The following is an 18,970-nucleotide window of genomic DNA, read 5'->3' on the forward strand; positions in this document are numbered from 1 at the left end:
AGCTACAGGAATTCAATGGAAAAAAAGTATAGTCCCAGACTGAGATTTCAGTGTGCAACGATGTGATTCCATCTTGAGCAGATTTTTGTTACTGGTGAGTGCTGAGAGAACATTGGCTGGCTCCTCTCTGATCAGCTGTTGCAAAATGTGGCAGATAGACTTGGCACATCAAATTATGAGTTGTTCTAGGTGAATGATGGTGACTGTAAAGAATTTCAAAGCTGAATAGCTTAGTGTTTCCAATACTGCCTGTTGTTTTTTTTTTCTGTGGGATATTATTGTAATTTTAGATCTGTTCAAAGACTAGGACAGATTCAAGTTATTCCTTGAACTGAGCCTAGGTTAGCAACATAAGCAACCTTTGGTTGTTTTGGGTGGTTTTTTTTCCAAGGGGGAGAAGAAATGTTTTTTATCACATGGTTTTAGTAGTTCCTTTTGTCTGGGAAATAAAGAGTTAGTGCGAGCGCATGCCTGCTCCTGTTCAGCCTTGCAGCCTTGAGGTTTCTGCATGGTGCCAGAAGTGTCTTGTGTACCCAGGAAGCGTCCTGCAAGGAGCTGTAGTGATGCCCATTTGCACAGCTGTACTTCAGGAGCCATCTCAAAGGATCACAAGGTGATTTTCCAGCCTGCTGAGCCAAAAGGCCTGGAGAAAACATACAGAAGGTTTCAAAACATATGTGGGATGCATGTTTGGCTTTGTTCTTGCGAAGTCAAGGCAACACACGTCCTTTATTAGCTTTTTTTTCCCCCAAACCTTTCAAGAAGGGAGGAACTTTGGAACCCAGCTGTGTTTAACGGATTTTTCAAAGAGTTTCCTTTTTCAAATTGTCACTGATGACTGTCATCATTTTACTGTGAACACATATAACAGACAAAAAGGTTTACAGGCCTACTCAGGGGAGACACCTCTGTTTCATCTTTTTTTTTTTTTTTTTTCCAGTGAGCACAGCTGAGTGATGTTCAGATGTGTTCCTCTGATATCCCACTTTCCCGGGACATCTGTTGCATGCCAAATGCTGTGATCACCATTTGCTAAAGTGATGCAGGGAATGGATATTGAAACCAATGATCGGTGCAAAGAGAGAAGCTACTACAAAAGAGAGCGGGAACCCAAGGTAGTGCTAGCACTCTGGTAGGGCATCCACTTTTGGCGCTTTAGAAAGAACCTTGTCAAAGAGTCTCACTCTTTCCCCATCGTTCATGGAGGGAGCCAAAGGTGGCTGGGCAACCCACCCACCTGACCAGTTCAGGTGCCAAAAGATCGGTGATATGAAATGTCCTCCTTGTGCCGGCTGCCAGTATGAGTGATCTAGCTGGACTTGACTTTGCACATCAGAGTTGGGGATCTTCTCTGGGTGGGGTGTAATTTCTCCCCGTTATTATGCTCACCGAGAACTCTGTTAGCCTGGATGAAAGATTTCTGTTGCTGAGTTTTGTGAACCCTTCTATGTGGCTTGTGAGATATATGGGAGCGTTATGTGTAGATAAGCTATTTTACTCTCTCTTTCTTTCATCCTTCCCCCTCTGCAGCCCAGGTAAGAGCCAGAGCTTACTCTGCGGGCTGCCCCTTGGAAGTCAGTGACAAAATACTAAATACAATGAAGAAAGGGTCAAGCTCAGGAATAACATTTGAAAGGGAATACTTAGTTCACAGCTCTCAAGCAGAAGGAGGTAACGCAGGTATTTTTGAGAAAACATGATCTCTGCAGAAATTGTCCGAAAGTAATCATTGTGGTGGATAGAGTAATATATCATTTGATATAAAAAGAGCTTAAAAGCTTATGGGGAGATTCTGCCATAGGCTGACAATATGCTCTTGGGTTTTCCCTCAGAATTTAAACATATGCTTGTTTTAAGCCACAATTTGTGGAAAATTATAACTAATAATTGGTTGCAGTGTTTTACATTGCAGCTTTAAAAACCTCAAACTTCTAAAAGAATACCATTGTAACTCCTTCGCAGCTCTTTTTTGTTTCCTTTATATGCATCATATTGGGCTGAAATTCCTCTCTGAAGGAACACACATTTTGCGTCCTTCTCTGATCTAATTACCTTGCATACCAAAAAACCTGACTTGAATCAACCACTCAAAATTAGAAAATGTGAGAATTAAGGTAACCATGAAGCTTTCAGGCAGACTACTGTGACTGTAGATGACAGCCTTTAATTATGTGACCACATACTTTTTTGCCCTTCTGCAGTTCCAGAGGGAGTGAGTAGACTTGTCAGGTAAGCAATTAAGTAATCCAAATGCTAGCATTTTTGTATCATTTTCACAATAAAGAAGAAGATTACTCAATAGCAAGGTCACTCAAATGTAAAAACATCTCATATAGGCCTTTAGCAAGGATACAGGTTTATCTTGTGTGCAATCCCTGAAATTGAGAGGGTATAATTTTACAGTGTTATGCTGCAATTAACACTGTTGACTTGCAGAGAATGTAACCTTTTCATTTGCAGAGGAAGTCCCATATTTTACCTCTGGTTTTGTGGCATATATTTGTTTGGGTTCACAGCACCACCTGATGGCTGAAGGCGCATTTCTTAGCTTGGGGATGCTGTGCATGCCTTGAATTCAATTTCTGTTAGAAATGAAAACAAGGGCATACACTGATGCCATTTCTGTGTTCTGCGGGGCACAAGTAATGCTGACTGCTAACACACAGCGAGTTCTTCTAATGCTTTTTGTCTCTGCCTTGGAATATTAAAATGAATATTTTAATTTTTTTTTTTTTTTTTTTTAAATTTAGGCTTCTTGAATAAGGTTTCAAAAATGATTCAAGGTACTCATAACCCCTTCCAGGGAGTTATCTAAAGAGATAAAAAACCTAGATATGTTACACAGAAATTTCCTCTGGTAATGTGGTGGACCCCAAAGGTTTGACCAAGCCCGTAAGCTCACGTTAGTACCAGTGAATACCTGTGGCGGTGGTGGTGGCGGGGTAAGAGAGCTGCCTGTGGGGTCATGGCCAGCATGGCCTGCTCTGCCTACAGCCCCAGGGAGGGGTGGCCTGCAGGGGCACAGTAAGGGAGGTGGCTGAGGGAGACTTTGGGGTCACCCTTGCCGCCCTTGTTAGAAAGCGTAAACGTAGCCAGTGCGTTGCTGTAACCGTCTTAAGATCGTGTCTGTACGCGAGTGCTGCAGGGCACTGAGGAGCTGACCTCTGTTACTGCTCCAAAGTGCTCATACTGCTACAAATCAAGCTACCTATCAAAGCACCTGATTTTACAAGCCCATTGAATATAAAAGTATCTTGACATATGCAGGATTTCCAAATCTCACATCACTCAGTCCTCACTCTGCAGAACTGGAAAAGAAAAGCAAAGGTAAAGAGAGAGGAAAGTCAAAGGAGGTGAGCCCTAAGCAGGAGTGTGCCCCCTTGTATGGAATAGCCTGAAACAGGTTTTCATCTTGGTGGGTTTGGGGGAGAGGGGATATGTAGGAGGAAGTGGATTTGTGGTCAGCGCAGCCATTGACTCCAATGGGTTATCCATGCAAATCCTCCACATGGCGAGAAGGGAATAAATCTCTATGTATAAAGCCTTAATGCAAGAATATTTGTTAAATACAAATTAGTGTTAAATAAATTCCAACAGCCTTCAACCTTCCTAATCTTTTATTAACCATTATGTGTGATTTTATTATTAAATCATAAGCTGATGCTGAAGGAATTTATGGGAAGAAATTAGAATAAATGACTGGGCTCTGCAGTGTTTGTGGCTCAGTGTTCAAGTGCAATTCTTCAAAGTTTTGGGGTTTTTTTTCTCTCTTTTACTGGTCGCATCTTTGTATCAAAGCAAGCACTGAAAGCTACTTGATTTTATAAACATTTCTTTATATACATATGATCTGGATTTTTTTTTTTAAACTCTCGTTGATCTTCTTATAGAGCCAAATTTTGGTCATATCGAAACTGATGGGAATTCTGCCCAAGAGAACAGCAGAATCCCAGTGAGATTTATGCATGTGCTTGATGCCAAGTGTGTGATAGAATTGAATGTAACGGAAACATTTCCCAAATGGGACCTAGGAATAAATGTGGTCCAGAGAAGACCTGTTTGTAGCACTTGCCATTGCTAGAGCAAAATCCTTTTGTTTTCTTCACCTCCTCTCAAGCACACTTCTAATTATTGCAAAATATATTCTGAGGAGAGTAATGAAGAGCTCTGTTTTACATGCTTGAAATTAGAGGATAACTCCCTTGATACTTCAATTCTTGAATGTTCAGCCAATTTGCAGGTGTCCTGGCCTCATTAATGACTGCACTACAGAAGCAGGCTATTTTCAGGTGCTTCCAAGAATACAGCGACTCCAGCATTGTGGTGGTTAGGCTTTAACACTAACACACAGCTTTGTAGACTTGTATAGATCATTGCAAAAGGAGCCAAGGGTCAGTTTGGATTCCCATGCTTTTCATTTGCTGCCTACGCAGGCCTTAAGAAAATCCAGTGAGGCTGTGCATAGGAACTGCAGTTTGTGTCGTCTCTGTGCCATGCTTATAGTTTCTGGTATTTGCAAAGTAGACCCTTCAGGTAAAGATTTTTTGTGCCAAGATAAGAAAAACTGATGCTTCACCCAGATTATCTGATGGACTGGGCAGGGAGAAGGAATGGAGAAAAGGGAAAAAAATACAGAGAAGGAGGAAAAATAAACAACTCCCTCTAGTCTTAATCACTCTGGCAACTATTGATCATCCTGGCTCTTGTTGGGAGTGATTCTTATTGCAGCGCTACACCCTGCATAGGACCCCCCAGCCAGCTCATAGTTCAGTGACCCCATACCAAGCAGGGGCCGCTCCTGCGCAGCGCCTCAGTATCTCCCTGCCATTGGGTAGTGTGTGTGGCAGGGATGCCAAATGCTGAGCCTGTTTTCGGGGTGTATTACTTGCAGACATGAGCTGCTAGGCAGTTTGAAAGCACCGTACCTGTATGCATTTCCTGCATCTCGGACAAAATCAGAAAGGGGCAAAAGGGGATGTGAACAGGTTGTGGGAGATCAGAGGAAGAGATGCTATTAGGGAAGAGGGAGTTGGGGTGAGCTTCCCACTATATTACCTGCGCAGATGTATCACTCATGCAGCCACTAAACCACACCATTTCTGGCAAGATAACCTAGGGATTATATACATGAAAAATGGATTATTGTACACAGTGACTTCCTGAATTATAATGAGCTTTACTCCCAAGCAAGAAGCTTTTGAGAAGCAATGCATGAATTGTCTTATTTACTCTCCTGTGCTTAAATAATTCCTTTTGTTTTCACAGGCCGATGCTGGCTGGATGCTTTGGAACTTGCCCTGCGTTGCTCCAGCCTCTTCCGGCTCAGTGCCTCCAAGCAGGGAAAGGATGGAGAAATGAACTGCTCGAGCGATTCTGCGCATGCGGGGCTCAACCACCTCTTGCACACAAGCACTATCTCAGACCAGGAGTTCTTCCAGTAAGATGGGGCTATCACTTAATGCACAGAGAGGTGTTGCATGGCTCACACTTTGTCATTCTTTTAACTTTAGCATAATCTAGCCAGAGTCCACTAAAGAAAGCTGTTTAAAAACCAGCCTGTATGTTCTTCTGATGCATCCATCACTAATCTATGGTTTTGGTGCATATGAGGTTTGTTGTCACCTAATGCTTGAGCACACAGACTGGGGGGAACCTCAGCTGTGTTCGTGTGTACATAAACAATTTTATTCTGTCCCCTGCTTGGGCCAGGATGCTGTCTGGGGATGCTGGCATGAAAAATGCCTTGCCTGAGTAAAGATTGCAGAATCTAGCAACTAGAGTAGACCTGTAGTTACACAGACACAATCACTAACAATAGTCTGTCTGTCGGCTAGCACATATGGCTCTGAGTCTGATATATTTTTTAATAATGTGTTCTCTTTTCTAATAATACTGTGTCATAGTCATCAGAGTGCACACACTGCATCCTTAGTTTTATAATTACTTTATCTCTCTACAGGGGTTTTGAATGGTTTCCAATTTCTTCCTTGATGCATCAGATAAATTTCTACATAAGGGAAAAATAGTCCCTACAGCCTTCTTTCTATTCATATTCCTAGTATTACTGCAGCATTTTGGAACAACTCACATCAAAGCTCTGTAAGCATTAAAACACCTCAGGCCTTATCTGTTGCTTATAGCTAAATGGGCAACTTCAAAAATCCCTCTGGTATAGGCACTTGGCCCTTGGAGTGGGAACTGGGAGATGCAGTGTCTGTTTCTAGTTCTGCTGATACGAATTTGACTCTTAGGGTTCACAGCAATGCACCATTGGTTACACAGATTTTAGGGTAGCAATTCTTGCAGTCTGCAAAGATGATGCCTTGCACAGTGGGACCTCACCTTTAAGTGGTTTTCTTAGGCTCTGTTATAACAACAGCACGGATCTGAGTCCTCTTTAGAGTGTCGTGGTATCTCTGGTCCCATGGGACCCAAGGGAGGGCAGCATTTTGGTCTGCCCTTTGCTCTGAAAGGCTCTGGTATTCCCAGCATGTGTTCTCCAGTCCCGCTGTTTGGGATTTTAGCTAGAGTTTGAAGAAGAGCTTTACTGAAGAGCAATGGGAGAAGAGAAGGAAATCTGATGTGTTACCAGGGCATGTGCCCTAGTACTTGTGCAAATACTTCTATTGTTCTTGGGCTTCTTCCATAATACTTTACTTTCTAATTTCTTTCTGCCTAAGGAAGAGTCTCTTAGGACTGTGCTCACTGAGATAATAAATCCAGGAATGCAGTGGACTTGTTTTTCAGCTGATGGATGTGTGTACAGAAGTCCAATATTAAAATGGAGCCTGTGGCACTGAGAACATTCAGGCAGACCCATGGCTACTCTAAGGAAGTGCAGAAGATAGAGTTAAAACTGTATTAAAGTATTCAAAATATGATGCGTAAATGGCACTTAAATGATGCCTGTTTCACCTCTTAGCTGTTCAACATTAAAAGCCCTCTTGAATGATGGGGCTTAGCAGTAGCACACATGGCAGAGTTTTCAGCAGGACAAAATACCCACAATTGGAACCAGATTTTTCTGACAGGCTCAGATTTTACCGGAGTCTGGTTCAAGCTGGGTGTTCAGCATCTGGTCCTCTGGACGATACGCTCTCCTTTCTGAGTCCTACCACTGGTTTTAATGTGTACTGAGACTTTTCCCAGTGCTTAAAGCCCAGAGGAGTTTGATGGTTGCAGGACAGGGGAACAACTTGCTGTTGTCCCTGGAGGAATAAAGAACATTTAAACAAGGGAGAATGCAAAACCAAAACTGTGCAAGTGCTGAGCAAAGGGTTTTTGGTTTGCCACCGACAGTGGCTTCCTCATAGGGATTCAATAATTCTAATTAAATGCCTTCCCTACAGGGAATCTGACCAATTAAATTGGCATGCCTTTGTTAGGGGGCCAGTTAATTACATTTAACTCTGTCTTCAAATTGGCCAAACTACTCTGTCAAGAAAAGAATAAGAAAAGGGAGATGATGGATATTATAGGGAGAACAAAACCCAAGGGAGTTGGCAAAGGCAAATCTTCCGTTGAGCCAAAGTTGCATTTGTCTGCTGGCTGCTTTGCTCCTTTCCTGCTGGGAAAGAAGTCAAGATTATACAGTGATTTTAAAATCCATGTCTTTAGTAGTGTATAAAAATGAGAGGGAGAGAACTGTGCAAGTGAATCAAAGGCTAAATACTGTGTAAATCTGTGATTTTAGACAAGAGGCCTTTAGGGCACCAGGCACTTTTCTTTTTAATATGAAGTTGTATTTCTTGTGGCTTCCATGTCTTACCTCCAGCAACCCCAGGAATCTGGCTGGTTTACTTCTTTGACAAGAGCCAAAGGGTTATTTTGCTTTGTGTAGAAGAGCAGTATCAAACTCAAAGAAGTCCTGGTCACTGACTGATGTTTCCAGGAATTCCCCTAGAGAATAAAGCACTTGTGTAAGACAGCTCCAATATGCTGAAACAGCAAATTAGCTGTGAAAAATACCAAGTTGTTCATGTTCACGGTGGAAATCCAGTGTTGACTTTTAGCATATTCATTCCCTCTCAGCTTTTAAAGCTTGGTCCAAATCCCATTGGAAGCCCCTGGGAAGTCTTTACATTGATTTTAGTTCAAGCTCATGGTGTGGCTTTTGGTTTTAGCATATCGTATGTATTCAGTGATGATTCTGTTTGGAGGAATAGAAGAGCCTGGCTCCACTTCAACATCTCAAATTTGTTCCTCAGAATGAGGAGCATCTGTTTTCCCTTTGGTTCCCCAGAGCAGCTCCTTGGCTCTGGAAGTGTTGTCTTGCCTTGTTTGTGGCTGGTGGGTAATCAGTGCACAGTTGAGTGGGATTTCATGTGAATTTAATTCTCTCTTGGCCTAAATCTGAAATCCTTAAAAAAATAATGGTGGGGAGCAGAGGAAACTAAGAAAAAGTCATTTGCGCCACTGAAACTTCAAATATTTCCCAAATGTGAGGCAGGTGACACTGGAAAACACTTGCTCTTCTTACAAATATGAAATAGAAGCAAGTGCTACTTCTCAGCCATGAACCATAAGCCTTATAATGAACTGTTCTTTCAAGCAGTTTTACTCCATGGAGAAAACTTTCACTAGGTAAGGGAGCATAACAACCACAGACAAACAGTCACATATTTAGCTGATCATTGAAAAATTAAGAAATAAATTAGGTATTTAAATGACCAGCAACTAATAACTAATAAAATTCCTGGACCTACCATCCAGGAAGTATCTGTGCTGAGGAATCATGGGATAATCTCTCTAGACAGCTCTCTCCTCACCTTTTTTCTCCTTTATTATCTTAAATTCATGCATGTGCTATACTCTATGCTTCCAGTGTATTTGGTTATCACAGAATCACAGAATTGTATAGGTTGGAAAAGACCTTTAAGATCATCGAGTCCAGCCATAAACCTAACACTACCAAGACCACCACTACACCATGTCCCTAAGCACCTCATCCAAACGTCTTTTAAATACCTCCAGGGATGGTGACTCCACCACTTCCCTGGGCAGCCTGTTCCAATGCTTGATAACCCTTTCAGTGAAGTAAAATTTCCTAATATCCAATCTAAACCTCCCCTGGCCCAACATGAGGCCATTTCCTCTCATCCTGTCACTTGTTACTTGGAAGTGGAGACTGACACCCACCTCTCTACAACCTCCTTTCAGGTAGTTCTAGAGAGAGATAAGGTCTCCCCTCAGCCTCCTTTTCTCCAGGCTAAACAACCCCAGTTCCCTCAGCCGCTCCTTATAAGACTTGTGCTCTAGAGCCTTCACCAGCTTCGTTGCCCTTCTTTGGACACACTGGTTATCAGTCACTACACTTGCTGGTTGCTAGCTACAAAAAAGAAGTAACATCCTGGCACTAGAATGATGAAGACACGTAATGTCTAATAGCAAATTATTAGTGCTGGAGTATAGTGGTCATTGACTCTCTGATTTATGGTCTTAGTTTTATTTTACAGTAAAACTGTAAATTAAAAAACCTTGTAGTTTATATATATACACACATAGACATATGCATACATACATATATATATATACCACTGGAGTTAAAAGAAAGATTTTCTAAAGGCACAGAAAGCTGTAGACAACACTTTCAAAAGAACTCTAGAAACTGAGCTTCTCCAGAAACTGAGCTGTGTCTGTCACAATGTGGCTTGCTTGGCGCGTTAAAAGTCATGAGCTTATTTCAGTGCTTCATTGGAAGTTGGGATCTGAAAAGCTGATGCCAGTTCTGTGTTCTGACTCTTCTGTTGTTTTTTTTAATCTGGCTCTAACTAGCAATGGCTAATTATCTTTTTAAAAAATGAAAAAAAAAAAAGACAGGAAGAACAAGGGATGGGAACTTTCAGCTTTAATCTATAATCAAAATTGGAACACACCCAGAATGGCCTGACAAAAGGCCCATCATGGAGAGACTTCAAGCTTGACAGAACATTCCCATGTACTGAGGAAAGAAATCTTGCTTGGAGAGGGAGGTGGACTACAGGAAGTAACAAAACTCTTCAAGATCCACGGCCTGTTTAGATCCTCTGAAACTCCTTGTATAGCTGGAAATCTTTTCTTATTGCTCAAGAGCAATTTTGCGTGAGGACTTGGGTAAGAAATTTTCAGAGGAAGATCAGCACCTGAGAGCTAGGCTAGGCCATGAAAGAGGTGATGTGTATGTGAAGACATGTGTGAATAGGGAAAACTGAAGCCCATGCTAAATATCACTTGAAAAAACAGGCATTTATCAAAAAACAGTGAATACTTTTCAGTGTCTGACTTCTGGCCCATCTAATCATGTTTGCCATCTGTCGTATGAACTGCATCTGCTTTTCCAAATGCAGATGCATAGGCTACTTGAGAGATAATTTTTGGCTTTCTCCTCATTCTCTAAAGCCTGGATCACTGAGCATGAAGCTTGCTACACCTTCCATGCTTTCCCTTGGATGCTGTTATAATCTAGGTATTCTTCTTACATGTAATTGTCCAGTGCCTGCTTTCAACTCAGTTCTTCCACACAGCATTATCTGGGAGAAGCACATTCCCCAGGTTAGGTTGGGGGGGGAAGGGGGGGTGTGTGTGTGAAAATACCTGCTTCTATTGATTTTTAAATTTGCCCTTTCTAGTGTAGGGCCAACTTAGGACCACCATCTGTTGAAATAAAGTAGCAGTAGTACTGAAAAGAAAATGTATCCCATAATGTCATATTTTTCCCGTATGCTACAATCCACTGATTTGCTTCGTAAAGGGAAAAATCTCTCCTGACTGACACTTCAGTTTTCTAATCAGCAGTGTACAGTTAGTGCGTGGTCTGTATCCCTCCAGTATGTGGGCTCCCATCCAGAGCCAGCGGCAATTCTGCATAAAGGTGGGTAAGTGAAGCTATGTGGCACGTTTTGCAAAGTGCAGTTTGGAGGGGAGAATTTTGATGGAAAATATCTCACTGTTTCCGTGGTAAAAACCCTGCTATTCAGGAAATCAATGTCTTGCACTCTCCTGGGCTGCGCACCCTATTTTGAGTCCTGGGGGGTGTTTTTACCTTATCTAAAAGGCCTTAAGTAATCTGGCTTTGTAAGTCAAATTGAAGCAAGTAATGAACTGTGTGTTGCAGTTTGAATGAATCAGCCCTGGAGAACCACCACCATTTGGAAAATGATGCTTTTTCGGACAAGTCTGAGAGAGACAACGTAGAAGAGTCAGAGAACGAAACACATGAGAACAGCCGGAAGACAAATGAAAGCGAGAGCGATCAGTCAGAAATCCATGGAGAGGTCTCTCCGGGAAGGAAGGGGACGACTTATATTGAACAGATCTATGAGGAATTTGGGGAGGTAAAAGAAAAAAAATATTTTAATCACTGCCTGTTTCTGTTAAAATGTCTCTGTTCATAGTACTTGTCATTCAGCCTTTTAGATGCATGGCAGTCAAGAACCAGCTTTGTGAGTTCCAGTGTTTTACAGGAGAAGCAATGCATGGCTTTCTGCTAAATTATGTTGAATTATCATGTGCTCTAATAATTATGCATTATGAACAGCAGCTCCGCTACTGTGCTTTGGTGTGTTTCCAGCATCAGCGATCGCTTTAACCAGTTGTTGCATTAAAGAGCCGCATAGCATTGGCACAGTGCTTTGTGGAGCCAGCGGGAGGGGGAATTAGTATTCTGGGCATGTGTCCTGGCCAGTTAGGATGCTCAGTCCTTTGATGATACAAAATATGATACTTTCCTTTTTTCATTATGCATGGAACATCCTTTTTGTGTGTTCTAATGGAGCATTTGAGCCACTTGATTCCTAAATGACAGTTTCTTGTAAGAAAGCCATTTCTCATGTCATTTAACAGCAGGAGGATGCGTTTCTGTTCCATATAAGAGCCTTTGTTAGCTGGATGTCACTGTCACACCTCTGAGGAAGGCAGCAGTAGAGACATGGGGGAGCCAAGTGTTTTGGGTGAGAATCAGCCCAGGCAGGTAGGGGAGGAGCTCTGCTCCAGCACCAAGGGGGCTCTGAGCACTCCCTTGCCTATTGCTTTGAACAAGGAAGCTGAAGTCTTGTTGGTGCTTCAAAGAAAACCACTTTGCTAGAAAGCTGTTTCTTTCTTAGAATTACAGAATCATAGAATTGTTTAGTTTGGAAAAGACCCTTGAGATCATCAAGTCCAACCGTTAACCTAGCACTGCCAAGTCCACCACTAAACCGTGTCCCTAAGCACCACATCTACACGGCTTTTAAATACCTCCAGGTATGGTGACTCAACTGCTTCCCTGAGCAGCCTGTTCCAATGCTTGACAACCCTTTCGGCAAAGAAATTTCCTAATATCCAATCTAAACCTCCCCTGGTGCAACTTGAGGCCGTTTCCTCTTGTCCTATCACTTGTTACTTGGGAGAGGAGACCGACCCCCACCTCTCTACAACCTCCTTTCAGGTAGTTGTAGAGAGCGATAAGATCTCCCCTCAGCCTCCTTTTCTCCAGGCTAAACAGCCCCAGTTCCCTCAGCCGCTCCTCATAGGACTTCTTCTCTAGACCCTTCACGAGCCTCTTATGCTCTTCTTTTAATGTTTTCCTGAAAGTGAACAGGAGACAGATATAGTTAAATATATCCTAATTACACTCTGTGTTTCACTGAGTGATAACTTAAAACATTGAGAATGGTTAGGTGTCCCACACGCAGATTATATTACTCCTGTTTATTTCTCCACAGACTCCTTATAGCAGGACAACCTACATGAGAGACCACAAAAGAACGTCTCTGCCATGCCACTTTGCAGAGGTGCGGGAGGAGTTCAGTTTTGCCTCCTCCTTTCCACAGCCAAAGCACTCCCGAGAGCAGCAGTTTGTGGTCTGGAGCCACCAATCCAGGTAGCATATGTTTGCTGCCATTTCAGATGTCAGGTGTGAGGTGCAAGCCCCTGCTGTAGAAATTGTGCTTGCAAACAGAACTGTTGCCTACAGAGACAAAAAAACCCCAACTCCTCTTTTGTGCATCTCTCCCCTCAAATCCCATCCCAGACACACAGCAAATGGTAACTGGGTCCACACAGGGGGTTTTGAATATAGCTGAGAAACTAAGCAACAGCAAAATTAAGGCAAACTTAATTTCTATCAGCTGCTTATTCTGAAATGACCTTTTGCCATGTGACAAACTTGTCCTAGAAGTGTTGGCAGGGCAGGCTGATACTTTGGTGTTTGAGTGAGCCTTATAGGCAGCACTGATGTGTGTGTGTGGGTGTGTGAGAGTGAGAGAGGTCTCTGCAGTTTTACATTAAAATAAAAAAAATGCAGTACAAACCAAATGGAAAGGACTACATTTCTGCTGTAGACTGACACTTCTGTAGCGTAAAATAAGGCTAAACATAGTGTGGCTGCTCAGGCAGAGGTAACATCCAATGGGTTTTCAAAAACAATAGCCATGTAGCCTTGGCCATTAGGTGTTTTATTAGATTTCTGTTGTTGGCCAAGAGATGGGGCTGTCGTCACCTGGGACACACAGATAGGACTGGTTGTTCAGTGCTATCCCACTGGTGACAGTAACAGAAGGAAAAGTAGGTTGTATGCAATGACGTAGTTTGCTATCAGCAATGGGTGGAGATGTATCAAGGTAAACACATGCCAATTAATAACATCAACTCTTGTCTTAAACTGAAACTGCTGCCCCTCAGTCTGTATGTACAGTTCAGATTTGGCAGGACAAAGGTCACAGATGCAAATTATCACTGTTAAATTTTCAGCTTGGCTTTGAAAGTTCATTTGAAAGGTGTGCACATATGTATGTGCATCTGTACGTGTTTGAAAGGTGCGTGCTTGTGCATCTGACATTCCAGCTTTGCCTTGTTTGCAGTAGGAATGTGAAGGCAGGGACTGGTGTCAGAAGGACTTTGAGATTGCAAAAGCTCGTCTAGAACATAAAAAAGACACCTCCTCAGTAGGTAGATTGATAACCAAAAAACCTTTTTTTTCCCAACCTTTTAGTTTTAACAAGTTATAAAAAGGGTTATTGAGGGTGATGTATTTTAGGGGAAAGCAAACCAGAAATGACTTGAAGTTGTTCTCATCCTCCTGCAACTTCTTCTCTTTCCCTTTTCATCCATCCCTTCTGCAGTGATTCATTCTGAGTAACAATTTGTACAGCAATTTCAGCATGGCATTAATTTATATTGCCAATACATGCACACTTGAGAACCTGAATAAATAATGAAAGTTCTGACAGACCCATATGTATTGTAAGCTCTACCTGATGCTGTGGTATTACATTCTTTAATGGTTTCCATTTCTTCTTGGAGGTTCAAGCTGTGTATTGCATCAGACTGTCACAAGAATGGTATGATAATGGAAAAGCAATGAAATGAAAAGAGCTTTGTTGTTCCTCAATCTGAAATTCCCCTCCGCCTGCAAGGTGGACTTGGTGTGTTTCTGCATGACTAGTAAAAGGGCTGATTGGGAGCCAGAAAGGTGGTACTGCGAATGCTCAGGTGGTGAAAATGAATTTCTAGTGATTTACACCATCTGCAAATCCTGTTGGGATATGCTATGTGTCCTCTCCCAAACCAAAGTCCATTCCAGAAGTGGATCTGTGCCCCTTTTCTCATAGAACTCTCTTGCCTAAAAACTGTAGAAAGTCTAAGTATTCTCTTTCGCTGTTAAATTATGATGCCTAGGATGCATTAAAATGACATTCACGTTTGAAAATTTAGTTTCATTTTCTTTCTCCAGTGGCTTGAAAGGCCTATTCCCTCATGTTAAACCTCATGTAGCCCCACTGAATGCAGAGGAACTACACAGTTATAGCTGAAACCACAACATAATCCCTGGCTTTTTTACCGTTGCCTGCACTTCTGCTGCAAAGGGCACTGAGCAGTGGTGAGGGGGGTGCTGTAGTTTTTGTGCACGTCGCCTGGCAGTGGGGCCTTTACCATACCTACACTACCAGTTTGTCTTATTTTGAACTGCTTCCATTCTTTGTTGATTACTCATTTATCTCCTAATTTTTTCTACATGTATAATAGTAAATCACAGTCTCTCATTTGCTGAGAATGGGACTGAGGAGCTTCTTGTATGCATCGCACCAGGCCGCAGTGATGCTGTAACAGCCTTGGGTATGTCCACACCTCCTGAGGGACTGCAGTGCAGAGTCCCCTTGGTTAATGTTGGTCCAGGTGGGCCCGTCGCAGTCCTGCGGTGTGTGGAGGCAGTGTCTCAGGAAGGAGCACAGCAGAGGTGTGCTCCCTGCCTCGTGCCAGCTCTCGCAGAGGCCCAGGGCTTTCTGTACCACTCACTTTAGTGCTTTGGGGATTCACTTCTGAGACAGAGCTGATGTCTCTTTGCAGTGGTGTAGCTGAGCATTCACCCTTGTGCCAGGGTCAGGTATGCCTGGGTGAGCTTGGAGCCTCCAGGTAAATGCACCTGTAAGAAATGGTTTTCCTGTTTCTGCCCTGAACTTCCCTTTTCCCATCGTAGACAGGTGAATCATCTCAAACAGAAACCGTCTCTGAGGAGAACAAAAGCCTGATGTGGATCCTGCTGAAGCAGCTGCGGCCCGGCATGGACCTGTCACGGGTGGTGCTGCCCACCTTCATCCTGGAGCCACGCTCATTCCTTAACAAACTCTCTGATTACTACTACCATGCTGACCTGCTTTCCCAGTAAGCAGCGTGCAGAGCGTGCCCGACGTGGGCACTTTTCTTATATTTGTGAAAATGTGTTACAGTGTTAGCTTGGTGCTGGCTGGGGTGCGTTTGTATGCTTGAAAGGCTCCCACATAATACCTAGCTCGCTGGATTCAATGTGAATGAAGCCAGGCGCCAGCTGCAGTGACCTTTTAAAGATGGACTGCTGCCAGTGAGGGGCAAGGAAGCAAGGAAAACAGTGGAACTCTGGACAAAACTACCTTTGCACGTGCATGTTTGCCAGCATTGGCTGGAACTGGTGGGGATTCAGCTCATGCCTTTGAGTATCTCGCAACAGAGCTGTGCCACCTTCTGGTGTACTCGTGTACAGAGGGGAATAGGACAGAGAGCAAACAGAATTGTCAAGCACTTCTGCCCCCAAAAGCAATATAATTATGTTGGTTGATAAACAAATAAGAAACATCTTCTAACACCATTGATGAGAGACACCTCCTGGGAGCAGCAGAGTAGAAAATAGAAAATGTTATGCTTGCAGATAGGACCAGCCTTCTCAATGAGATATGCCTGGTGTGTTTTAAAACCAGTGTGTGCAATATTCAAATAGAAGCACTAGTTATTCATGTTTATTCCACTGCCTCTGGGTAATTTTAGAATCGTGGTATTTTCAAGCCTTGTTTGTGGTATTTGTAACATCTGAAGTTAAGGAAATGGTTCTCCTCAATGCTGAGATCTAAGAAAACTTCAAGAGGTTTGGAGGTTTTGTTAAACAAACCTCTTTGTGGTATGGATGATCATTCTAAATAGATTTTGGAAGAACTTATCCAGGCTGATTTTAAAATCTGAATAAATGGTTGGAAATACCAGGAACTCTATTGTTGATGTTTACTTCCCACTTCATCTTTGAGAGGGGTGGGGTTGGACGAGATGACCTTGGGAAGTCCCTTCCAACCGAAATTATTGTATGAAATCTCAAAGTACTGAAACAGGCCATGTAGCACATCACCTTTAAAGATCTTTTACGGAAGAGGGAAACAAAGAAAAGAGAGAAAAACAGAATTGTCTTTGATTTTGGTGGCATAAGTATTATTGTTTTTATGACTCACACTGTACTATTAGCTGTACCTAAATGCTAGCATGAGTGGCAGTCCCGCATTAACGTACTTGAATGTCCAATCAAACGTGATACACTCCAGAAATTTTATTAGGCTTTTTGCAGGAGTGCCGGGCAAGGGATGCCACTTCTAAGAGTTTATATGTGTGTTGTATGATGTACGTTACTTAAAAAAATCATCTCTGCTGCAGACACCTTTTTCATTGGCAGCAGCACAGAAGTTACTTCCCTTTAGTACTGGGGAAATACTATTGAAATTAATGTTATTATACTGGTATGAAATGAATGTGATGTGGGAACAGTATAAAGAGCATTTTATGTTCTGTCCTGCAGGGCTGTCCTTGAAGACAATCCATACAGTCGAATGAAGCAAGTTTTGAGGTGGTACCTGTCTGGCTTCTATAAGAAGCCAAAGGTAAAAGAATACATGAATGTGGGGTTGTAGTGGGCATTGAAATCTTCTGCTATGGTTGTGTATTTCCTTATTGCCTTTCCTTTGACACTTTACCTCATCTATTGTTCAGACGACTTTGACCATTACTTTTAAGACTGGAGTTGCATTTGGTTTCAGAGTAGATATTGAGTGCAAAATAGTGTTGATCAACCTCAGAGCCTTTGCACTGGACAGTTAGAAGGCAAAACTAGTCATCAACAAGTAACATGTCCTCGGATGCAAGATTTTTCCCTTGGCTGAAAGCAGGTCTCCTTTCTCTTTTCAGGCCTATTAGTACCATAGTGCCATATTTCAACATCAGTATGCACCTGCTGCATATAGTAGCAGAAATAATAAAGTTTGATCATCTTGTAAAGCTTTGATCAGGCAGTATTGAAGATTAAGTTGGTGAGAATAGCAGATGAATCCATGGCTCAGATTAAAAGATTAGATCAGGAGATATGTAACCAGTTCTTCAGTTTTGATTGTTATGATTGACTTAGCTTAAAACATCAGGGAGAAAATTATTACGTTGTAGAGTTGGATTGCAAATCTTCATTTGTAGCAGGTTTTGATTACTTTGTTTTTCAGGGAATAAAAAAGCCATACAACCCTATTCTGGGAGAGACGTTTCGCTGCTGTTGGTTTCACCCTCAGACAAACAGTCACACATTTTACATAGCAGAACAGGTAAGTTGCTTTATTTGGATACTCAGGTGTTGCAAACAGCAGCCTGCTTGCACCTCCGTGCATAGGAACACACTCCTCATCTCACCCTAGGAGAGGAACTTGGAGTTTTGTGTAAACATCCAGAGTGGGACATGATGTAAACTAGCTGCCCATCTTTTTTCTTTTTAGATTTACAGAGATTATTTGCGCTTTGATGGGCACTCAAGACTATAAAAGCAGACCTCCCGTATATAACATTAGCTTCTTCAATAAATACCTTTTCCATGGGATTCTGCCCTACTATTTTCATATTGTTAATAAAAAGTGGTTTGTGTTGCCTCTGTCAAAACGGGCATAAAACACGTAACCAAGTCCTACCTTCCTTTATTTCTAAACTTTCTATAATTATTTTAATAGGACTAAATTGAGGGCTTATCTCTATGTCTTTGGGGATAAATGAAGGGCAGGGCTCCCAAGTAAACTGGCCTGACAAAATTTAGTTTGAGATTTACAGTGTTAATAAAGGGATCTAAGGACCATGTGGACTTTGGTACAGGGACTCCCTGTTTCACATACATTTTTTTTCCTATTTAATCCGAGAATTTGTATTTTGTTTTATTTTATTTCAGCCACTGCATCCATTTTATGGCAGTTATTCAATGCTGCCAAAAAGTTCTGCACTGTCATTTATTCTGTTGAAAATCTGACAGTGTATGTGTTGGCCTAAAGTGATCTCAAATGCACAAGGACAAGAAAATACGGGGTGGGGGAGAAAGTTTACATATATAATGTTCTCATATCTAATAGTCTCACATATAATGTTCCCTCATTTAACATTGAGGTTAATGGTAGTGATGGGGCTTAGAGGACTCGGCTCAAGTCCTGTGGCCTCTGTCTTGCACTTTCCCTAGAGCACGTGTAATACTGTGTGAGGCTGTGTATGCACCCACCGCTCTGCTTAGCCTGTAAATGACCTGTGCCTGTTTTTCTTCTAGGTCTCCCATCATCCGCCAGTGTCGGCTTTTCATGTCAGCAATAGGAAGGATGGATTCTGCATCACTGGTAGCATTCTAGCTAGGTCCAAGTTTTATGGTAAGGCATTAAGCCTAGGTGTCTTCCAGGTAACATAATGGCATTGGTTTGGGTTTGTTTTT

At 42.3% G+C, this 18,970-nt stretch overlaps 1 protein-coding gene across 5 annotated transcripts in view; it reads left to right on the forward strand.

Annotated features, from left to right (window-relative positions):
- The window catches only part of OSBPL5 (oxysterol binding protein like 5), a 145,896-nt gene that overhangs the window by 110,416 nt on the left and 16,510 nt on the right, over positions 1-18,970 (forward strand). For all 5 annotated transcript variants that reach the window (XM_072866264.1, XM_072866266.1, XM_072866269.1 and 2 more), the window contains 6 exons: positions 5,266-5,437; positions 11,093-11,312; positions 15,434-15,618; positions 17,048-17,129; positions 17,739-17,837; positions 18,812-18,908. In XM_072866264.1, coding sequence (XP_072722365.1) covers positions 5,266-5,437; positions 11,093-11,312; positions 15,434-15,618; positions 17,048-17,129; positions 17,739-17,837; positions 18,812-18,908 — 855 coding nt within the window. The remainder of the gene's footprint in view (positions 1-5,265; positions 5,438-11,092; positions 11,313-15,433; positions 15,619-17,047; positions 17,130-17,738; positions 17,838-18,811; positions 18,909-18,970) is intronic.

This window comes from Ciconia boyciana, chromosome 6, assembly GCF_034638445.1.
Source record: "Ciconia boyciana chromosome 6, ASM3463844v1, whole genome shotgun sequence".
Taxonomy (NCBI): domain Eukaryota; kingdom Metazoa; phylum Chordata; class Aves; order Ciconiiformes; family Ciconiidae; genus Ciconia; species Ciconia boyciana.